This window comes from Heterocephalus glaber, unplaced genomic scaffold, assembly GCF_053883595.1.
Source record: "Heterocephalus glaber isolate CG9 unplaced genomic scaffold, H.glaber_assembly_v1.0 deba00001733, whole genome shotgun sequence".
NCBI lineage: Eukaryota > Metazoa > Chordata > Mammalia > Rodentia > Bathyergidae > Heterocephalus > Heterocephalus glaber.
Window position 1 is genome coordinate 20,506,050 of NW_028258444.1, and position 22,341 is coordinate 20,528,390.

Here is a 22,341-nt window from a genome sequence, read left to right on the forward strand (position 1 = left end):
CCCATCTTATCTCTTGGTTCAGTTTTTTTATCCTTTTATCCTTATATTTCTCTAAGTTTTTTGCTTCTCATATTCTCATGACAGAAATAAAAATCAAGAGGTTGTATCCATCTATCACTGTGTCTACTAGTGATTATTTTAAGAAAAATAACCTTCAACTTTCCTAAGGATTTTTTCTTCTCTCTAGATTTTTCATGATGTAGCATATAAAGCAAAAGAGCGAGATGATCTCCTGGCAGGGATTGATGAGTTCCTAGACCAGGTGACAGTGCTCCCTCCAGGGGAGTGGGACCCCTCCATTAGAATTGAGCCACCCAAAAACGTCCCTTCCCAGGTAATATATGCACATTAACCAATGGTAGCCAATGTCACTAAGGTGCTATGGTAAACAAAACAAAGATCATGTGGGAATAAATAAATTAAAACATGACCATGTTTGGGAGCTCCTAGAATTGTCAGAATAGTAATTCAAATTGAATATGCTATAACATGGACTGGCACTAATATGAGGTATCAGGGTTACCTGGAGATGAATTTTAAGCCAGATTTTGAAGGATTGATATAAAATGGTCAAAAGAGAGGGAGAATATTTCTTTGGAGTATATCATGTACAAAATCATCAATGAAAAAATCAAATTGTATGAAGATAGCAAAAAGAGTTCCTCATACTTTTCTGAAATATTAAACATGGAAAGAGAACTCCTACTGTGTACTAGGTGCCTGGGCAGGTGCTTTGTATGTGTGAATTCAATATTGCCAGCAACATTTCCCTAAAAGATATTCTAGTCCTTAGAAGAATAAAATGGTCTTCCATGGCAAGGTTTTAAGGTAAAGTAAAATTACACAGAAGCAGATTTGGAACTAAAACTTAGTTCATTTTCTGATGTCTAAGCTCCCATTTTTCTGTTTTTCCTATAGTTAGGAGTCAGGTTCTATTGGAGAGGAAGAGAAATTTTATACATGTAAACACACACACAATATGTTTGTTTGTTTGTTTTTGGTACTGGGGATCGTACTTGGGACCTTGCACTTGCACGGCAGGTGCCAGAACCACTCAGCTAAATCCCTGGCCCTACACACACACACACACACACACACACACACACACACACACACACACACACACACATATATCATACATGTTTCAAGAAAGTCAAATTGTATTACATCAGTAAATGCATTTGAAAGCATCAAACACTTGAGCAGTTTGATTGCTTTGGGTTATCCTATCACTACTCCCCCTTGTTAGCAGGAAGGGCAGATAGATGCTGACTTTACTAATTTTGTGGTCTTTTGTTAAAAGGAGAAGAGGAAAATGCCTGGGGTTCCAAATGGAAATGTTTGCCACATAGAACCAGAACCACATGGGGGTCATAGTGGGCCAGAACTTCAACGTACTGGGCGGTAAGTCCTGGGACATTTCACAGCTAATGCTGCATATCGGGCAGAAGTTGTATAAAGGAATGAGGCATCTTCTTTGTTTTTTACCTTTTTCCCTCAATTGGGACTTTATTGTCTGGGAATAACTTATTAAATGGAACCACTGACTGTGTTTTATGAATACATCAAATACTGTATTCATTCATTCGAGTTCCCCGGACCATGTATCATTTTCTGTCACCTCCAGCCCTTCCCACACATTGTTCCCTCTGATTTAAACATTCTCTCACTTCTCTCCCCCCTGAACAACTTCACTTATCCTTTGTCCCAGCTTAGGTGTCACTTCCTTTGGAAACCCTTCTAGTAGTCTCTATACTTGAAATTAGGTGTTCCTGCTAAGTAATGTCACAGCATTGATTTCTTTTTCTTTTAATTTTACTTGTACATGTTTGCAGTTCATGTAGTTTTAGAGAGTGGTTACATGTATATATCACAGCATCTCTCTCTCTCTCTCTCTCTCTCTCTTTCACCTCCTTCACCTCCCCTCCTTGCCCTCCCTCCTCCTCCAGTTCCCCATCTCATTTTTCATTCTTGTTGAATTTCATTTGTGTTGAATAACAGTATTATTAATCTTAGCTCATGTTTTGGCATATAATCCTTACATTGATTGGGGTTATTAGGTTCCTGTACATGACATATTTATTCTATTTATTTCCCTCTTCCCTCCTTCTCACCCCTCACCCTTGTTCCCTTGGACTACTTTCCTATTGCAAGAGATCTATCCTCTTGTCTCCTTCTATCCATCCTTTAATGTTCTCTTTGCTTGTACTTTGCCTTGCTCAAATGAGAGATACCATGTGGTATTTAAGCTTGTGTGTTTGGTTTATTTCACTCAACAGTATATTTGCCAGGTGCATCCATTTTCCTACAAATGTGTTAAATTCATCATTCTTTATAGCCGCGTAGTATTCTATTATGTATAGATACCAAATTTTCTTTACCCACTTACCTATTGAGTGGTATACAGGCTGCTTCCAGGATTTATCTATGATGGATTATGCTGCTATAAACATTGGTATGCATGTATCACTGTAGTATGATGACCTAAGCTCTTTGGGGAAGATACCTAGCAGGGGAATAGCTGGGTCATATGGAATTTCTAATTTCAGTTCTTTGAGAAATTGCCATACGGATTTCCATAATGCCTGTAGTTTAGTTTCCCACCAACAGTGAAGGAGGGTTCCTTTTTCACTATGGCCATGACAGCATTTGTTATTATTTGATTTCTTAATGATTGCCATTCTTTCTGGAGTAGGTTAGAATCTTAGCATTGTTTTTTGGTTTTGGTACCAGGAATTAAACTTGAGACCCTGTGCTTGCGAGGCAGGAGGTGGCACCACTGAGCTAAATCCCCAGCCCTTAGCATTGTTTTAATTTGTATTTTTCTAATGGCCAGCGACATTTAATATTTTTTCATATATTTCTTTGAGTGCAGGAAGTGTTTCTTTTGAATTAATTTGTTCTGAATTTGCAGAAGCTTTTGACTAACAGAGGTCATTTCATGGTCAGCTGGTCTTTCTTCTTTTTTTTTTGGTACTAGGGATCGAACTGGGGACCTTGAGCTTGTGAGGCAGGCGCCGGAACCACTGAGCTAAATCCCTGGCTCTTTTTTTCATATATTTGTTAACCATTTGTATTTCTTTCTTTATGAAGTGTCTGTTCATTTCTTTTCCCCATTTCTTGACTGTGTCTTTAATTTTAGGTGGTTTAATTTTTTTGAATCCTTTGTATATTCTAGATTTTAGTCTGCTGTCTGAGGAGTAGCTACCAAAATTTTTTTCCCATTCTGTAGGCTGGCTGTTTATTGATGATTCTTTTGCTGTACAGAAGCTTTTTAGCCTGATATAATCCCAGTTGTTTATTTTTGCTGCTATTTCTTGAGTGATTGAGGTTGTGTTTAGAAAATCCTTTCCTACACCTATGTCTTCAGATGTTTTACCTATTTTATCTTCCAGTAGGTTTAATGTTTCTGTTTTAGTGTTTAGACCTTTGATCCATTTTAATTTTAGTTTAGTATATGGTGAGAGATAAGGGTTCAGTTTCAAACTTCTGCAAACAGATAACCAGCACCCTTTGTTGAATAGGCTGTCTTCCCTCCAACATATGCCTTTGGTCCCATTGTCAAAGATCAAATAGTTAAATGTGTTTGGACAAGTTTCTGTATCCTCGATTCTGTTCCATTGATCCATGTGTCTGCTTTTGTTTTGTTTTGTTTTTTTTGGTACCGGGAGCGTGGCGGGGTGGGGATGGGGGGATCCAACGCAGGATCTTGCACTTGGGAGGCAGGCGGAGGAACAACTGAGCTAAATCCTCGGCCCCATGTATCTGTTTTTGTTACAGTACCATGCTGGGGTTTTTTTTGTTTGTTTGTTTTGTTTTTTGAGACAGGGTCTCACTGTGCAGTTCAGGCTAGCCTTGAACTCACCATGTAGCCCAGACTAGCCTTAAACTCATGGCAGTCTTCCTGCCATGGCCCAAGGGCTAGGATTACAGGTGTACACCACCACACCTGGCACCATGCTGTTTTAATCACTATTGCTTTGTGTAATAGCTTGAAGTCAGGTATTGCTATGCCTCCTGCTTTGCTCTTCTTGCCCAAAATTGCTTTTGCTATTCTGGGTCTCTTCTGGTTCCATATAAATTTTAGCATTGTTTTCTCTAGTTTTGTAAAGTATTCCATTGGTATTTTGATTGTGACTGCATTGAATCTGTATGACAGATTTGGGAGTATGGCCATTTTGACAATATTGGTTCTGCCTATCCAGGATCAGGGGACACCTTTCCATTATCTGATGTCCTCTTCAACCTCTTTCTTCAGAGTATGGTAGTTTTCTTTGTAGGGGTCTTTCACGTCCTTACTTAGGTTAATTCCTAGATGTTTCACTTTTCTTGAAGTTGCTGTGAATGATACTGTTTTCATAATTTCCTTCTCATTGAGTTCATTATTGGTGTGCACAAATGCTAATGATTTTTGTGTATCATGCAACATTGCTGAAGTTGGTTATTAATTCAAAGAGTTTTTTGGTGGAGTCTTTTGGGTCTTCTATGTAGAGTATCATGTCATCTGCAAATAATGATAATTTGAGTTTTTCCATTCCTATATGTATCCCTTTTATTTCTTTCTCTTGCCTCATTGCTCTGGTTAATGTTTCAAGTACTGTGTTGTGTTGTTCCTGATTTTAGGGGGAATGCCTTTAGTTTTTCCCCACTTAGTATGATGTTGACTATTGGTTTGTCATAAATAGCCCTTGGGCCAGGGATTTAGCTCAGTGGTTCCACCACCTGCCTCGCAAGCCCAAGGTCCCAGCCCAAGGTCCCGAGTTCAATCCCGGTACCAAAATAAATAAATAAATAAATAGCCCTTATTACAGTGGACCTTCAAGTTATGACTGGCCTGACATACGAACAACTTGGGTTAATTAGATTAATGGAAGATTCATCTGCCTCTTGTTATCTATAGTGTGTACCCAGGTAAACATCCAGATCTAAGCTGTATTGACTTACAACTAATTTGAGTTACAACCAGCTCTAAGGAAGCAATTGAGTTCGTTTAAGTAAAGGGTCCACTGTGTATTCAGGTATGGTCCTTCTATACCTATTTTCTTCTGAGTTTTTATCATGAAAGGGTGTTGGTTTTGTCAAAAGCTTTTTCTGTATGTGTTGATATGATCGCATGGTTTTTGCCTTGGTCCTTTTTATTTGATGTATTACATTTACTGACTTACTTATGTCGAACCATCTTTGCATCTCTGAGATGAGACCTCCTTGGTCATTATGTATGATCTTTTTGATAATGTGCTGTATTCTATTTGCTAATATCTTTTTGTTATTGTTGTTGTTTTTGTTTTATGAGACAAGGTCTCACTATGTATTCAGGCTTGCCTCGAGCTCATGCGATCTTCCTGTCTCAGTCTCCTGAGTAGTAGGATTACAAATGTATGCGATCACACCAGCTCTATTTGCTAATATCTTATTTAAGATATTTGCATCAGTGTTCATTAAGGAAATTGGCGTATAGTTTTCTTTTTTAGTTGGGGCTTTATTTGGTTTTGGGATCAGGATGATACTGGCTTCCATAAATAAATTTGGGAACACTCTATCCCTTTCAATTTCTTTGAAGAGCTTGAGGAATATTGATGCTATAACACCTTTAAAAGTTTAGTAGAATTCAGACATGACTCCATCAGGTTCTAGGCTTTTTTTAGTTAGTAGATTCTTTATTACTGTGTCAGTTTCATTGCTTGTTATTGGGTAGTTAAGCATATTTATGTTTTCTTGGATTAGTTTTGGTTTTATATGTGTCTAGGAATCTGTCCATTTCTTCAGATTTTGCTAATTTGTTGTACTATAATTTTTCAAAGTAGTTACTATAGTCTGGATTTCAACAGTATCTGTTATGATTTTGACCTTTTTCATTTCTAATTGCATTAATTTGAGTCTTTTGCTGAGTCTGGCTAACGGCTTATCTATTTTATTTATTCTTTTGAAGAACCAGTTCTTTGATTTATTGATTTTTTGTACTCTTTTTTAATCTCAATTTCATCGATTTCCACTTTTATCTTTGTAATTTCCCTCCTTAATTTCATTTTGGGGCTGCTTTGCCATTGTTTCTCAAGTATCTTAAGATTTCTCATGAGGTTATTTATTTGGGCTTGCTCTATTTTCCTAATGTGAGCAATGGTGGTGATGAATTTTCCTCTTAGAACTGCTTTCATAATGTCCCAGATGTTTTGTTGAATTGTACAGTCACTGTCATCAACTTCCAGAAATTTTAAAATTTCTTCTTTGATCTCTTCTGTGACCTACTGGTTGTTTAGGAGTTTAGGAGTATGTTGTTAATTTTCCAGGAGCATTTACCTTTTCTGAACTTCGTTGGTCATTGATTTCTATTTTCATTACACAGTGGTCTAATAGTACACAGTATTGATTTCTGGTCCTCCCCTCTCCCTACCATCACAATAGATCTTATCATACTTCATTGCTATTGCTTGATTCATTGTGTTTCCTGCTAGACTGTTGTTAGACTGTTTGCTCCAAAAGAACAGAGACTCCATTATATTCTAGTACCTACACAGAGTGGGCACTTAATATCTGATGAATGAATGAGTATTTTTAGCATGGAATGGACTAGATATGGGATAAATGTTGGGTAATCATTTGAGATTAAGAAACTCCCTTGTAGGGTAGGAAGATAGGTACTGTCTTAGATGTGTGGGTCTCAAATAGACAATCTGCCCTTCGAGGTCAGTATTTTAAGGACAGATATCTAAGGAAGTAGTGTCCCTTATTGTAGGTAAGGTAGCGGATCTCCAGACCAGAAGGTTTTACTTCCCAGGTAAGAAGGTGGTCAAAGGATATTTGGCATTGATGTGACATCAAATGGTGCCTAGAGATTATGGGAGAAGGTTGAAACTATGGCTCTGGCTGTATATATTGTATTGTGTCTACAGAGGATCTGCTGGATAGAGATTCTCAGAGGAGGACGTGGATCATGGAAAGAAGCTTTTATGTTCTCTACTTCCATACTTTTACCTTCTTTTCTTCTCCTTGCTTGAGGCTCCTTTCTTTACTCTTGTTCTCAGTTTTCTAACCAATGGAAACTCAGATTATTCTTATTTTTAATTGGGAAGATAAATTATTTTTCCACTCTTGGAAAATTTCAGAAAGAAGTCAGGAAGAGGAGACATAGAAACAGGAGAGAATGTCTCTTCACTGGCAGCATTGGGATAGGGGATTATGTTTTTTGGTTAGAGGAACGTGTTTGAGGATTAGAGACGATAACTACTCTGGGAGGGAGAATTGGCAAAAAGGAGGAGCCTTCAAATCAAAGGGATCTCTGCAAAGAGGGAGCAGCCTTAAAGAGTGAACGTTAAACATCTTCCTTAAAGTTGAGAGAGGTCTGAATAGGTGGGGCCCTGATGCTTTTAGATAGTAAAAGAAAAGCTTCTCCTGACAGTGGCTTCAGGTCTGAGACTGTCCCCAAAGAGTCCTCTACCCCTACTCCTACAAAGGGTCTAGAGTATGGATTTGATAATACTTCAGAATTAAGATTTGTTACTGGAGATCGAACTCAGGACCTTGTGCTTGCAAGGCAGGCAGGGGCACAAATGAGCTAAATCCCCAGCCCCAAGATTTATATTTTTGATTTAAAGGGTATCTACAATCTAGGACTTAGAGTTTGAAACTGTAGATTAATAACAACAGGGTTTTCTTCAAATGGATATCTGTGCAAAGGTGAGAGTTCAGCTTTCTTCCAGAGCCAAAGGAAACACAATGAACTATAATATAATCATGCTTATAATAAATTCTACATGGTGAGGGGATGAAAGACCATTAGACTGGATCTAAAAAATCATAAGATCTCAGAAATGGTGCTTGATGTTCCCAAAGTAAATCCCATATTGTCAGGACTACCACATGCTTTTTTTTGGTACTGGGGATCAAACTCTGGACCTTGTGTTTGCAAGGCAGGTGGCTGAACCACAGAGCTTGTTCCTCGGCCCTCAAAAGGTGCTGCTTTTTTTTTTAATCACACGCTTAATCACAAACCCAAAATACTGCCGAGTGTGGTGGTGCATGCCTGTAATCCCAGCACTTGGAAGGTTGAGGCAAGAGGATCCCTGCGGGCCTGAGGCTAGCCTGAGCTACATAGTATGAGTTCTAAGCCAGGCTGAACTAAGTCATGAGACCTTGTCTCAAAAAGCCAAATAAACAGACAAACAAAACAAAGACAAAAACCCTGACTACCTTAATTCATACATTCAAATGGGTTTGAAGTTCTCTCATAGTGTCGTGTCAGAAGCCTCTGGACCAATTCCAGAGGCTTCTCCAAACAAAGTGTCCAAACAAAGCTAAAAAAAAGCTCTGAGCTCAGAGCTTCCTTCTACTTGGTAGTCCCCTTCCTGAGCTTCTGATGTTTTTCTCAAGACCTTAGTAAACAATCTCAAGACATGTGACCTACCCCCATTGTAGCCTCTTAGGCCAGGTAACCTAGTGCTGTATCAGAGATCACCATTCTAGGCCCCTTTCCTATTTCAAATGATGTGAAAGGCAAATGAGAATCTGCAGCTGGACATTGCAGAAGTGTTTGGACCTTCCTGGGCTGTATAGTCTAAAAGCCTGGGTTTTATAATTATTCAAAACATTCGTTGTGTTTCTTTGAATGCAAAATCTGCTCTACACAACCTTGAGGCAAAACTTGGAACCTTATGGTATATTATTTTTGTTGGATAAAGAAGTGTCTGAGGATGGGAAGACAGGAAATGAGATAAAGTTCTGACCTTCCAAGGCAAGGCCAAGACAGTGTCTTGAACCTCCTTGATGCTGATGCAAGCAGGAATGCCATACATAGCAAAGAAGAAAGTATGACTAGAGTCTACCTAGTCCAGAAGCTCTGTCTCAAGGAGAATACTCTGGAGAGGAATTTTCCAGGGCTGATTTATATCCTTTTTTAGGGATGCTGATTTTTGGAAAGGGTTAATGAAAAAAAGAATCAGGAGTTGCTACCTTGATGACCCCCACACACATGCACACAATACACTTCAAGTGGTTTCTTCCAAAGCACACCAGACAAATGGATGGCTGGCCTGTCCCTAAAGCCCTCTAGGGAAGGGCTCCCTAAGCCAGTGCTCTAGAACCTATGACCCTCTACGTGGGTAAGTCCTTTCTTGCATGGAGCTTAAATTTATATCCCTGTGTGCCTCCTGTTCCCCAAATACTTGAACATCAAGGACAGTGTTGAAAGGGAAAGGAAGTTTCAAATATGAGACAACCATCCATGCCTGATTAATATCTATGGTAGAAGTACAGTTATGATCTGATTTTATGCAGGAATGGGGTATGAGACTGACTACATAAATAGTATTCAGAAATTATCTTATTATTTACAGTTATACTATCAATATGAGCTCCAGATCTCCTTCTCTCCTTTTTTAATCACTGCTAGGCAAACAGGTGTCTTCCTTCTCTATATCTTTTCATAAATCCATTCCCATAAATCTTTTGCCTGTTGCTCACTGACACTCCTCACTAAAGATGACTCCAGTGTCAAGGGATAGAGAATTATGGCGGCATGGCAGGTGGCCTCAGTAGGATACAGAAGAGATTCTTTTTCCAGAACAATGTCCTTCAGAGGAAAGTTACTTGTGATGAGGAGGTACTTACTATTCATCAGGAAATAGGATGCTGTAGTGTCTAAGGACCCAGCAACACTTGAATCTTGTTCAGACTAATCACTGCTGCCTGTTGTTAGGTCCTTGGAGGGCTGTTTATCTAGTAGAGAGAACAAGACAAAGTGCAAATTTATTATTAATGGGAGTCTTGTTCCCAAACCCTGAGGCTGAGCTCTTATAATCTAGGTTAGACCCTGTAGATAGCTTCTTTTCCTAAGCTGGGTTTGCCAGAAAGGCTAAAAATAAAGCAGGTCACAAGCCTAGCGTTGCCTCTCTCCTATAGCCCACACCCTGATTTTGAAGTTTCTGCTATAAGTAGAGGAAAGGTGAATCCCAGCTATATCCTCCAAAACCAGAGGAAAGGAATAAGAGGGTAAGGTAGAACAGTGTCTTCCCTGGGTCCACCTGGCACCCACTGTATTTAGCTAAATGAAAAAGCATTTGAGTGGAGAAAGATATGTGTGAGCGTTCTCCCCTGCTCCCAGACCTCATCATACGTCTCTGATTCCTATGAGGTAAGGAAAGAAGGAGCTGGCTAAGCCTCCTTCCATGAAAGAGTAACTTGTTTTTTGTTTTTGCTTTTTATTATAGAAATTTTCAAACACACACGTGCACACACACGTGCACACACACACACACACACACACACACATGAGAATAGTTAAGTGAACCCCCAAGTACTTGTCAACTGTTACCAATATTTTGCAAATCTTATTTCATCTATTTCTTCCCATTTGTTTTTATGTTTTCTAGATTATTTTAAGCCCAATCAGTGACATCATATCATTCTTCCTATAAATACCTCTCAGTATATACCTTGATTAGTAAGGACATTTAAAAATAATTATGGCATCGTCAAGTCTAACAGAATTAATGATCATTCTTTAAATCATCTAATGCTCAGTCCATATTACTGTTTTTTTGTGATAGCAATATCTCTTTAGAGTTCATTTGTTTGATACAGCATTCAATTGAGGTTTGGTTATTATGCTGCCATTCTATAATAGCCCCTCTTCCTTTCATTTTACTCTATGCTGTTAATTTGTAGAACAAACCAGATGATGTGTCCTGCAGAATGCGAAGTGGCTTTTTTGTTACTCAGTTGGCAGTTTTTCGCCCTGGTTCAGTGAGTCCATTCTTAGAAAAAATGGCTGAATCTGGGAACCTAGTTCCTCCACAGTGTGAGTGTCTTACTCTTCATCTCTCTCATCCGTGGGAAGGCAAGAGGGCTCTGAACTGCTGCCACAGAGTCCTGTTGTTTCTACCTCCTGATCAGCATTGGAGTCTGTCCCCTTTCTTCATCTCAATCTCCACTCCTCTTATCACACTACTAGAATGCATGTTTGGTTATGTTGCTTTGCTGTTTACTGCCCTTCAGTAATTTGGCTTGCTGTTCAAACAAAGTTCTAGTTCTTTTACCATTTTCAAGGCCCTTTGTGAATCAGCTTCTCCACCCAGCCTTGTGTGTTGGTATTTGCCCCTTGCACTGTGTTATGCAGTCACTTCTGTTCTAGCACCCTGACCCCAGCATACACTCTCACCTCATAGGTGTCACCCATGCTAGCCCCCTGCCTCATCTGGCTCTTTCCAGGTCCATCCTTTGAGTCCCTGCTAAAAGGCCCCTCCCTGTCCTGTGATCCCATAGCACCCTCACAGCACTGCCTCTCTCCCAAACTGTACTGTTGGTTTGGGAGCGCAAGGGCTTTGTTTGTCTTACTGTTCACCTCCAGTACCTGGAGTAGACCTGGTACCATATATCTGCTACTACTTGTCAATTGCATGAATGAACTGTTAAGCTAATTTCCCAATAGCAAAGTAGGTGATTGTTCAGAGTAAGAAAGTACCTATGATAATGACTTTTTATCTGGAAAATATTTAATAAAACTAACAATTTTAATACTTTAAGTTAGTCTGACATATTTCCTCCTAACAGCTCAGAATTTGAAGTTTCAGACTGATACTTTCTATCCTAAGTTTTTGAACATTTTTTTAAAAAATGGGTAATATGCATACCTAAATTCTTTTTATTCTCAGGATAAGTCATTCACAGGTACTATAAGCCACATCCTTGATTGCAAATAGAATATGCTGACCCCAAAGAGATCTCTCATACTTGGGGTCAAATTGAAGCTAAAATACTACCTTAGTACAGGGCACATTTGAAAAGCTTTCCTATGTGTGCTGATCATGTGCCTTTGTGAATGAGGAACTGCATTAGAGGCCTGTCTGTTGTGTTTCCACAGGCTGTTTGGGGGCTTGGTGCTGGACATCAAGCGGAAGGCCCCTTGGTACTGGAGCGACTACCGAGATGCGCTCAGCTTACAGTGTCTAGCCTCTTTTCTGTTCCTATACTGTGCCTGCATGTCACCTGTCATCACCTTTGGGGGATTGCTTGGAGAAGCCACCGAGGGACGCATAGTAAGAACTTTTAACCACTTGTCACGGCCCATGTGGCTGAAAGGTTTATGGAGTGAGAAACGATGGTGAGAGATTAAGAAACTTAAAGAATAAGACAAAGAAGACAAAGATGACAATAAAGTTTATATAGCTGAGGCCAGGTGGAAACTTTTTTTTTTCGGTACCAGGGGATCGAACTCAGGTCCTTGTGCTTTTGAGGCAGGTGGCGGAACGACTGAGCTAAATCCCCTGCGGTAGTCTTTTTTTTGGCCAGGCCTTGTCTCACCACGCCTTCCACAGGAGCAGGGGAGTTAGGCCATAGTGATCTATAGCACATGGCTCCCAGCAACCACTCTTAATGGTTCCAAAAAGGAATTAAAATATGGTAGTGGGAGCCAGATCCATTGGTGGGAAATTACCTGGCCTAGGGCTGTGGAGGTTGAATTCCTTCTCCTGAATTACTCCATCTTCTGACTTCCTATGAAAGAGCAGCACATTTCTCCCTTTAAACAGAACTCTCTTCCCCTGGAATGTCACTTTGAGTGCTAGATGGCCAGTTGAATTGTTCATTGCCCCAAGAATGGAAAATATATGAGAATATATATATATATAAATATATTTGGTACAGGGGATCGAACTCAGGACCTTGTGCTTGCAAGGCAGGTGCAGTGCCACTGAGCTAAATCCCTGGCCCTATATGAATATATTGATGCAATTTGAAAATAAGATTTAAAGTGACTCTGTCTGACAGCTTATAGTTTGAACAGCATCAATGTACTTTTTATGTATTTTCAAATACTGAATTGAGTCACTGAAGAACAGAATTTGGTTGAGAAATCATATGCAAATGGATTTTGGCACCTGAATTATTAAGGAGGTTTCTGTTTACAAGAGTATTAGATGGTATGTACACATCACTCTTGCTAAGAAGAAACACAAGCAAATGACTATCAAGGCACTGAAAACTAAGTCAGGAGTATATGTAAGTCAACATTACTCGTTACTGATGGGCCTTAGATTCTTTGGTTTCTTTCCTTCTCAGAGTGCAATTGAATCCTTGTTTGGAGCCTCCATGACTGGGATCGCATATTCCTTGTTTGCAGGACAGGCTCTTACCATCCTGGGAAGTACTGGGCCAGTTCTTGTGTTTGAGAAGATTTTGTTCAAATTTTGCAAGTAAGAGATTTATTTTCCTGAAAACTAACTAGATGTGGTTATTGTGCTGCCAGAATTGAATGCCAGAGACTTATGCAAGTATACAAGCAAGAAAATATTCTAGATCGTAGGAAACCTGAAGGAAGAACATCATTTGGTCTGTTATCCTATCCCCAGGTAGCACCGTACATATAATGGCAGATCTTTTTTTGAGACAGGGTCTTACTATGTAGTTCAGGCTGGCCTTGAACCCACAGTGTAGCCCAGGCTGGCCTCAAATCCGTGGCAATCCTCCTGCTTAAGCCTTTCAGTGCTGGGATTATAGGCATGTGCCACCATGTCCAACCAGATCTCCCATTTTTAAAGAGGTTTTTGACTAATGTTCCTAAGCCATCATTGAAGTCTTGACTTTAATGTTCAAAATATTTTCCCTTGCTAATTTCTGTCTTCATATCCATTTCGAGTCAATTTTTAATTTGGCCTGCTATCCCTCTTTCATATGGCAGCTCAGGAATGCCCTGGGTTCCTTACTTTTCCTATAAAACCTTTTTTCCAGTTTGTATTAAAAGAAGGAGCACATGGTACTAGAACCAGACCTTTTTTCTTCGTGCGCAAACAAGATCTTAATTACATTGGCTAGGAATGGCAGAAATGTGTATGAGATGATCCATTCTCCACTTTCTACATATTTGGTATGGCAAAGAGCACTTGGGAAATCTTTTATTTATTTATTTATTTATCTATTTATTTATTGAGACAGGGTCTTACTATAGTTCAGACTAGCCTTCAACTCATTACATAGCCCAGTCTGATCTTGAACTCATGGCCATCCCCCTGCCTCAGCCTCCTGAGTGCATGTGCCACCACGCCTGGCTCCCAGTGAGGCAAATCTTTAACCTGACTGTCTTAGAGCATTATTTAGGAATATAAGTGTAATCAGAATTAGGGATAAACTGGGGTGCAGTGCCGGTATGGAAAACATGAAATGAATCAACCACATTTGGCTGTTTCTTAGCACCATCCATTCACACGTTTTGATGAATTTTGTTCTTGTTTCAGAGACTATGCCCTTTCATACCTCTCCCTGCGAGCTTGTATTGGACTATGGACCGCCTTCCTCTGTATTGTGCTTGTGGCAACTGATGCCAGTTCCCTTGTCTGCTACATTACCCGCTTCACTGAAGAAGCATTTGCCTCCCTGATATGTATTATTTTTATCTATGAAGCAATAGAAAAGCTGATTCACCTGGCAGAGACCTATCCCATCCACATGCACAGCCAGCTGGACCATCTTAGCCTCTATTAGTAAGTGTGTTTTCTGCTTATCCTTCTGTTTTTCTTCTCTTTTTGAATGGAGCAAAGGGCCCAAATGGAATGGCTGATTCAGTGTGCCAGGCAGTGCTTAGGAAGAGTCTCAGCCTTCTGGAAAACAGAGCTCAGATGCGGACAAGGAGGCCTGGAGGGCTGCCAGAGGAGAACAATCAGAAGTGATGACTGGGGATGGGCTGAGAGTAAAATCCAGAGGAGAATTGAGAAATGCTTTCCAGATCTTTCATTTGCTTCTAGGCATTGAGACAAAAACTGACTGCAAATGGGGGATTTGAGTTTGTTATTGGGAAGAACTACTTTTTGCAAGGACTTATGAGCCCCTAGGCTATGTTATCAAAGAGAGTGTGGCTTTTCTGTGAAAATATACAGGTAACTCTTAGGAACACTAGGTAAAATAGATTAATAATTCCTTTTAGATCAGGAGTCTCTCCCACTGTATCACAAAGATTTACAAACATCTATGTTTCCTGGATTTTTACTGAAGATTCTATGTTTCAGCCAGATATGATAATGCACATCTGTAATCCCAGAGCTCTAGGAGGCTGAAGAAGGAAAATCCACAAGTTCAATTTACCTATTTAGTGAGACCCTGTCTCAAAAAAAATTCTAAGTGTTTTTCTTTCTTTTTTTTTTTTTTTTTTTGGCAGTATGTAGAAAATGGTTTTATTATAGAGATGGCAGTGTTGGTTCAGCATTGGAATATCCACCCCTAAAAGCCATCATTTTAACAGGGGAAAGGAAAAAGCCATCTGATCCTGTCAGTAGTTGGAGAAAAAGTATTGGACTAAATTCTACAGCTGTTGATGGTAAAAGCTATCAGGAGACTAGAAGTAGAACAGAACCTTCTCAGCAGATAAAAGACATGTACTCCATACTTCTAGGAAAAATGCCTTATATGAATGGAGAAGATACAATGCTTTCTCCCTAAGTTGGGGAACAAGGGCAGATATGCCTACTCTTCTTCTGTCCATTAAGCTTTGAAACATAGGCCCAATGCAAAATAGTCTGGCAATAAAATGACACAATTAGGATAGGATTGGCAAGGTAGAAGTAAAATCTTTGTATGTAGATGAAATGATCATCTGCAGAGAAAATACTAAGAAATCTCTAGGAGCCCCTAGAACTTGTATTTGAATTTAGCAGGATTAGAAAACACAAGGTATATATAAAAATTCGGATCTATGTATACCTGCTATAAATGAAGAATTGGATATTGAAATTTAATATGTTTAATATGTTATGTAGGAGTACAACGGGCCTAGTAAAGTAAAAAGAAAAAGAAAACAGTGTTGGAAGACATTTAGTATCTAATTTTAAGACTTCCTCTAAAGCTACAGTAATCAAGGTAGTGTTGGTATAAGGAAAGACATATAGATCATTGGAATAAAACAGAGAATCTAGAAATAGAACCACACATATATGGTCCACTGAGTTTTGAAAGATTGTTTAACATTAACATTTTCTAGAGCATAAACTCAATTCAAGAGCAGAGGAAAAGATAGTGTTTTCAGCAAATGGCACCTGGTGTCCGTATATAAAAAGTTAACCTCAACCCTTTATTTCCATACATGACAATAATTTGAAAGGATCTATGAACCTAAATATGAAAGACTAAAACTATAAAACTTTAAGAAGAAATTATAAGGGAAAATGTTTATGAATTTAGGGTAGGCAAGTATTTCCTTGGATATAAAAAACATGATGTATAAAAGAAAAAAATTGATAAATGAGATTCCATCAAAATTTAGAACTTTAAATGACATCATTAAGAAAATGAGAAGTAGTCCTTAAATAGACCATATTTATAATGCATATAACCTATGACCAGAATATATAAAGAACTCTTCAGCTCATTAACAGACAACTCAATTAAAAAGTAGACACAAGATGATAGCCAGTACAGCACAAGGAAAGGTGTGCAACCCTAGAATCAGAAAAATACAAATCAGTACAATAACAAGATTGAATTATACACTCATTAGGGAGATGAAGTTAAAAGTTTTAAAAGAACAAATGTCAGCTTAGGTGTAAACCAGTTAGAACTTTCTGATACTGCTAATGTGAATGTAAAATGATAAAACATTTTGGAAAACAATATAGGAATTTCTTGTATTACTGTTGAGAACCAGCAATCCTGTTCTTAAGTTTTTACTTGAGAGGAATGAAAACACATGTTCACAATAGATTTGTACATACAAGTTGACTATCCCTTATCTGAGATTCTTGGGACCAGAGTGTTTCAGATTTTCATTTGAGATCCGCTTGATCTGCAAGGAGGATAGCTACTCCTGCTTTTTTTTTTTTTTTTGGGTTCCCGTCACATGGAGTATTGTTTTCCTCCCTTTAACTTTCAGACTTTGAGTTTCTTTTTTAATTAAATGTGTTTCTTGTATGCAGCATATTGTTGGATCTTGCTCCTTGACACATTCTGCCAGTCTATTTCTTTTGATTGGTGAACTGAGACCATTAACATTGATGGTTGTAACTCATACATATTGACTTGTCATTGTCATGACTTTTTCTGTTTGTTGGATTCTCCCCCTTTGTGTTTAGTTTCTTGTTGTGCCTGATGGATTCATTCTGCTGGGCTTCCTGGGGTTGTGATCCTCATTGTCTTTTCCTAGGATATTGTCTAAAATTTTTTGGAGTGCTGGTTTGGTATTCATGAAGTTCCTAAGGTGTTCTTTGTCATGAAAGTGTCTTATTTCTCCCATCAATTTTGAAAGATAATTTTGCAGGGTACATCAATCTGGGTTGGAGGCTGTTTTCTTTTAGGCTTTGAAATACATCACTCCAAGGGCCAGGGATTTAGCTCAGTGGTACTGCCGCCTGCCTTGAAAGTGCAAGGACCCGAGTTCAATCCCTGGTGCAAAAAAAACAAAAACAAAAAAACAGAAATACATCACTCCAAGCTCTTCTTGCCTTGAGGGTTTGCATTGAGAAGTCTGCTGTGATTCTGATGGGCTTTCCTTTGTATGTGATTTGTTTCTTTTCTCTAACTGCTTGTAGAACTTTGTTCTGTTGGATTTCTGGAATCTTAACAATTATATCCCTATGTGTAGACTTTTTTTGATCAAGGCTAGTTGGAGTCCTATATGCCTCACTTATCTGTATGTCAAGTTCTTTTCCGCTGCTTGGGAAGTTTTCTGCCATCACTTCTGTGAACAGTTTTTTTAATGTCATTTGCACTCTCTCCTGTTTCTTCATTGACTCCAATCAGTCTTATGTTATTCTTCTTTGCATCATCTAGCAGCTGCTGGATTGATTTCTTGTGGTCCCTTACAATTTTAAAGAATTTTTCTTTTCCTGGTCATTAATTACAATCTTATCTTCTATATCTGAGATTCTGTCCTCACATTGGCTCATTCTGCTGTGTAGAGTTTCAATGGACTTTTTAATCTCCTGGAAATCTATTTGCATCTGTTTTATGGATTCCATTTGTTTCCTATGTTGGGATTCCATCATGTTCCTCAGCTCCTCTCTAGATTTATTAATCATGTCTTGCACTATGAGCACAATCTCTGCTGCCATCTGAGAAATTATTTCTGATTTCATTTTTTCCAGATCCTCTTTTGTTGCCAGTTCAGGGAGACCAGGTGGTTGAGTATCAGAGTGTTCCATCTTGTTTCCCTTTGGGATTACTGTAGGTGATCTGGAAGTCTGGTTTTGAGACTTATTTACATGTCTTCTCATTTCAACGGGGGTGGGGGAGTGCTGCTGGTGCCCTCATGGCTCACCTCCTCTGTGCTGGCAGGGGTGGTATGGCAGCATGGAAGCCTCCTCTTGTGTGCTCAATTCTAGGTGTTTTTCATGTGTTCAACACTGTTTGTATCAACTAGAAAAGAAACATCTGGCAATGTTTTCAACCATCTAAGAGAATTTGGCCAATCTATCATTTCTTCTCGGAATAGTATTCTCCAAATTATGATGAAATCTCCTCTTTCTTTAACCCTGTACTCTGTTCCCTCCCTTCTGGCTATACAGTTCTGATGTAGAAGATGTGATGGTGAAGTGGATAACTTTAACCCGAAACTGCCTCAGAGAAGACAGCACATTACTTGGAGCCGTTTGCCAACCAGCCACAAATGCACTTTCATCTATTCTAGTTAGATGAAGCAAGAATTTTAAATTATTTTAATACAAAGTAGCAATGATTAAGGAGTATCATCTTCAAAGCCTAATGAATTGGGGACCTGTTGGCATTGGAGTTCTCATTTCTGTACAGTTCATTCTTTGACCTCTTTTTATCATTCACTTATTTATTTATTTAACAAACATTTATTGAGAACTTATTGTGTGCCAGGCACTGTTTTAGGACTTGGAAGCAGTGGTTAACACAACAGCCAAAGATCTAATCTCAAGCGGCTTTATACTTATGGAAAAAGATGGGCCAAAATGACCAGCCCAATTGAGTAGACTTTGAACTTGGAAACTGTAATTCTTTGTTAATAAAGATCAGGTGGTACGTTTCTTTTTCTTTTTTTTCTTTTTTTTTGTTACTGGGGATCAAATTTGGGACCTTGCGCTTGTGAGGCAGGCGCTGGAACCACTGAGCTAAATCACCAGCCCAAGACAGTACATTTCTTAGCTGCATTCTAGTGTCGGTTCATATGGAGTTCACGAAAGGTAGAATTCCTCAGCTCTTTAAATGATTTTATGTTAGCATATATGCAGTTGATTTTTAAAAATAGACTTTATATTTTGGAGCAGTTTTAGATTCACACCAAAGATGAATGAACAGAAAGCACAAAGAGATCCTATACAGTCCCTGCCTCCATACATGAATCCCCTCCCCCCTTATGAACATTGCCACGATCAGGGTTGACTCTTGTGTTGTACATTTCATGGATGTTGACAAATGTATAAATATATTTAATAATATTATCTTTTTTGTTTTGGCTGGATCAGGGATCAAACTCAGCTTGAGCTTTCAAGGAGGCACTGCAGCACTTAGCTAAATCCCTGGACCAACAACAGTATCTTTTTTTTGGTAGTGGGCATCAAACTCAGGACCTTGCACTTGCCAGGCAGGTGGTGGAAACACTGAGCTAAATCCCTGGCCTCCCAACAATAGTATCTTAAAGAATGGTTTCAACTTCCTAAAAATCCTCTGTATTCCACCTATTCATTCCCCCATCTCCTCTAACCCCTGACAACCACTGATTTTTTAATTATCTGCATAGTTTTGCCTTTGCCAGAATGTCATATAGATACAGTCATTGCCCCTTTTAGATTGGCTTGCTTCACCTAATCATATGCATTTAGGACCTCCATTTCCTTTCATGACTTGTGTGTGTGTGTGTGTGTGTGTGTGTGTGTGTGTGGAGGGGTAGCTAGGGATTGAATCCAGGACCTTCACACTGAGTTATATCCTCAGCCCTATTTTGATTTTTTTATTTTGAGACAGTGTTTTACTAAGTCACTAAGTTACCCAGACTGGGTTAGAACTTGTAGTCCTCTTGCTTCAGCCTTCCAGGTTTCTGGGATTATAGGCATGCACCACCACACCTAGCTTTTTTAAGGTCTTTTAGCATTGACTAATATTCCATTGCCTAGGTGTACCTTAGTTTATCCATTTACCTACTGAAAGACATGGCTGCTTCAAATTTAAAATTGATTTTTAAAATTTTATTTTATATTTTACTATTTATTTATTTATTTTTAAGACAGGCTCTCGCTATGTAGTTCAGACTGGCCTTGAGCTCTCAGTGATCCTCCTGTCTCAGCCTCCTGAGAATAAAGTTTATGGGCATGGTGGTTTCACTGCCTGCTGCGCAAGTGCAAGGACCCAAGTTCAATCCCCAGTACCAAAAAAAAAAAAAAAAAGATTATAGGCATGCCCCACACCTGGTTTATTTTTGACTATTTAAAAAACATTTACATAGGGCCAGAGATTTAGCTCAGTGGCACCATGCCTGCCTCACAAGCACAAGGTCCTGAGTTCAATCCCTGGTACTGCAAAAAAAAATTACATATATTACACACACACACACACACACACACACACACACACTCAACTTCTTGAGTCAAAGTCTCTGTCTTATCCAGACTGACCTCAAACTCCTGAGCTCAAGTGATCATTCTGCCAATTGGCTGGGATTATTATCTATTCTATTATAGCTGGCTTATTTTCATTTTTAATTAACACATAGTAATTGTACATACTTATGGGGTAGAGTATGACATATTTGATACAAGTATATAAAGTATAACCATCAAATTAGAATAATTGGTGTTATTTATGGAATTGACTTAAAAACCCATTAAATAAAGTGTCTTATAGCTTTCCCTAGTGCTTTTCATTTTGTTGGTTTCCTGTAATTATTCTGACCTATCAAGATCTTTTTGAGTTTTAATTCTGTCATAGGCAGCACATTTATTAAATTCATAAACAAAGCAAATATGGTAGGGATGACTATGTAAGTTGATCATACCAGGAACCAACTCAGGCATGAAGCATACTAGGATTGGGAGACAGTGTGGTGGCCAGTGGGGTAGGTGTACAGATATTTCTCCTTTAACCACCTACCTATTTAACAACTATCTGTACTTAGAATCGAAGCTCACCATTCAGAATTATGACCCACTGCTTGGACTTATGATCTGTTTGTGTATGTGTGTGTGTGTGTGTGTGTGTGTGTGTGTATAGTTCTGTACATCTTATTTATAGAGCCTCAATGTCTTTTTTATACAGTATACTTTGTTTATATAGTATTGTAAGTTTTGCTGATTGCATTGTATAGTAAGTACAGTACTATAGTTTTATGTTGCTATACCTTACAGTGCTGCATGTAAGAGTTATGTAAATAAAAGCAAAGTTGTCAAGTTGGAGTTTTACCATTTCTTTGTTCTAAATATTGTAATGTACATACTATATGTAATTCCTCATTTAGCAATCAATTTATTTAATGACCTACTCACAGGAACATAATTTGATTATTCAATGAGGAATGTTAGTAGTCTGGTCTGGTTTGAATGAAAGAGGAGGCTGGGGAAAGGCTAAAGGAGCTGCTAGGCCTGGCTCTAGCATGACTAGCCAGGAAATGGTCAGAGTAGTGGGATATTATCAAGGATAAAACAGAGTTGGAAGAGCTTGCATTGCAATTCCAGGAGACTGCACTTTTTAGAACAAGAGCATGATGGGAGTCTAAAAGTAAACTATCTAGGCTTGAAGGGAATTGTTGAGAACTGAGTGGAGTTATCAGGACCTCCTTGCTATATAGATTGAATTTCATAGCAAGAGTCTAAGAGATGAAAACCAAGCCAGGAAGCCAGCAGGGCTCATACTGGGCACATCATATGCCAGGCTTGGTTGTCAGCATGTGATCCAAGACTTAAAGCTGCTTTGAGTTCATCTTTAGTAATGGCCAACTGAAAAATTATGGTATGGTTGCACCTATAGATGGGGCTCAACCAATAGGACACATCTCAAGCACTCAAAAGAGAAAGAATGAAGATGCTGATAGAGCCTTTAACCCAGTTGTGGCTGAAAACATTTACTTGAATATCGGGCTGCTTTTCTTAAGAATCTTCTTTTCTCTCAGCTGCAGGTGTACTTTCCCAGACAACCCAAACAATCACACCCTGCAATACTGGAAGGATCACAACATTGTGACAACAGAAGTGAACTGGGCTAACCTCACAGTCAGTGTAAGTTTAGGAGCGGCTAGGTGCGCTAGCATTGTGACCACCAAGTTTAGGAGGGACTTCTAGTTGGAAGAGGGGTGGCCCTTAAATGCCAACTCTAGCATTTAAGAAACATAGCTTTAAAAAAAAGAAAACTAGCCAAATGTGGTGGCACATACTGTAAAGTTTTCTGTACATAAAGGGAAAAGAAGGCCATCCCTCT

At 38.9% G+C, this 22,341-nt stretch overlaps 1 protein-coding gene across 5 annotated transcripts in view; it reads left to right on the top strand.

The window, feature by feature from the left end:
* The window catches only part of Slc4a8 (solute carrier family 4 member 8), a 106,073-nt gene that overhangs the window by 39,538 nt on the left and 44,194 nt on the right, over positions 1–22,341 (top strand). For all 5 annotated transcript variants that reach the window (XR_002388888.2, XR_015446966.1, XR_015446967.1 and 2 more), the window contains exons 10-15: positions 188–334; positions 1,304–1,404; positions 11,855–12,029; positions 13,051–13,184; positions 14,223–14,468; positions 22,037–22,142. Coding sequence is in view for 2 of the 5 variants with exons in the window: in XM_021243063.2 (XP_021098722.1) it covers positions 188–334; positions 1,304–1,404; positions 11,855–12,029; positions 13,051–13,184; positions 14,223–14,468; positions 22,037–22,142 (909 nt within the window). In the remaining 3 variants the exon portion in view is untranslated. The remainder of the gene's footprint in view (positions 1–187; positions 335–1,303; positions 1,405–11,854; positions 12,030–13,050; positions 13,185–14,222; positions 14,469–22,036; positions 22,143–22,341) is intronic.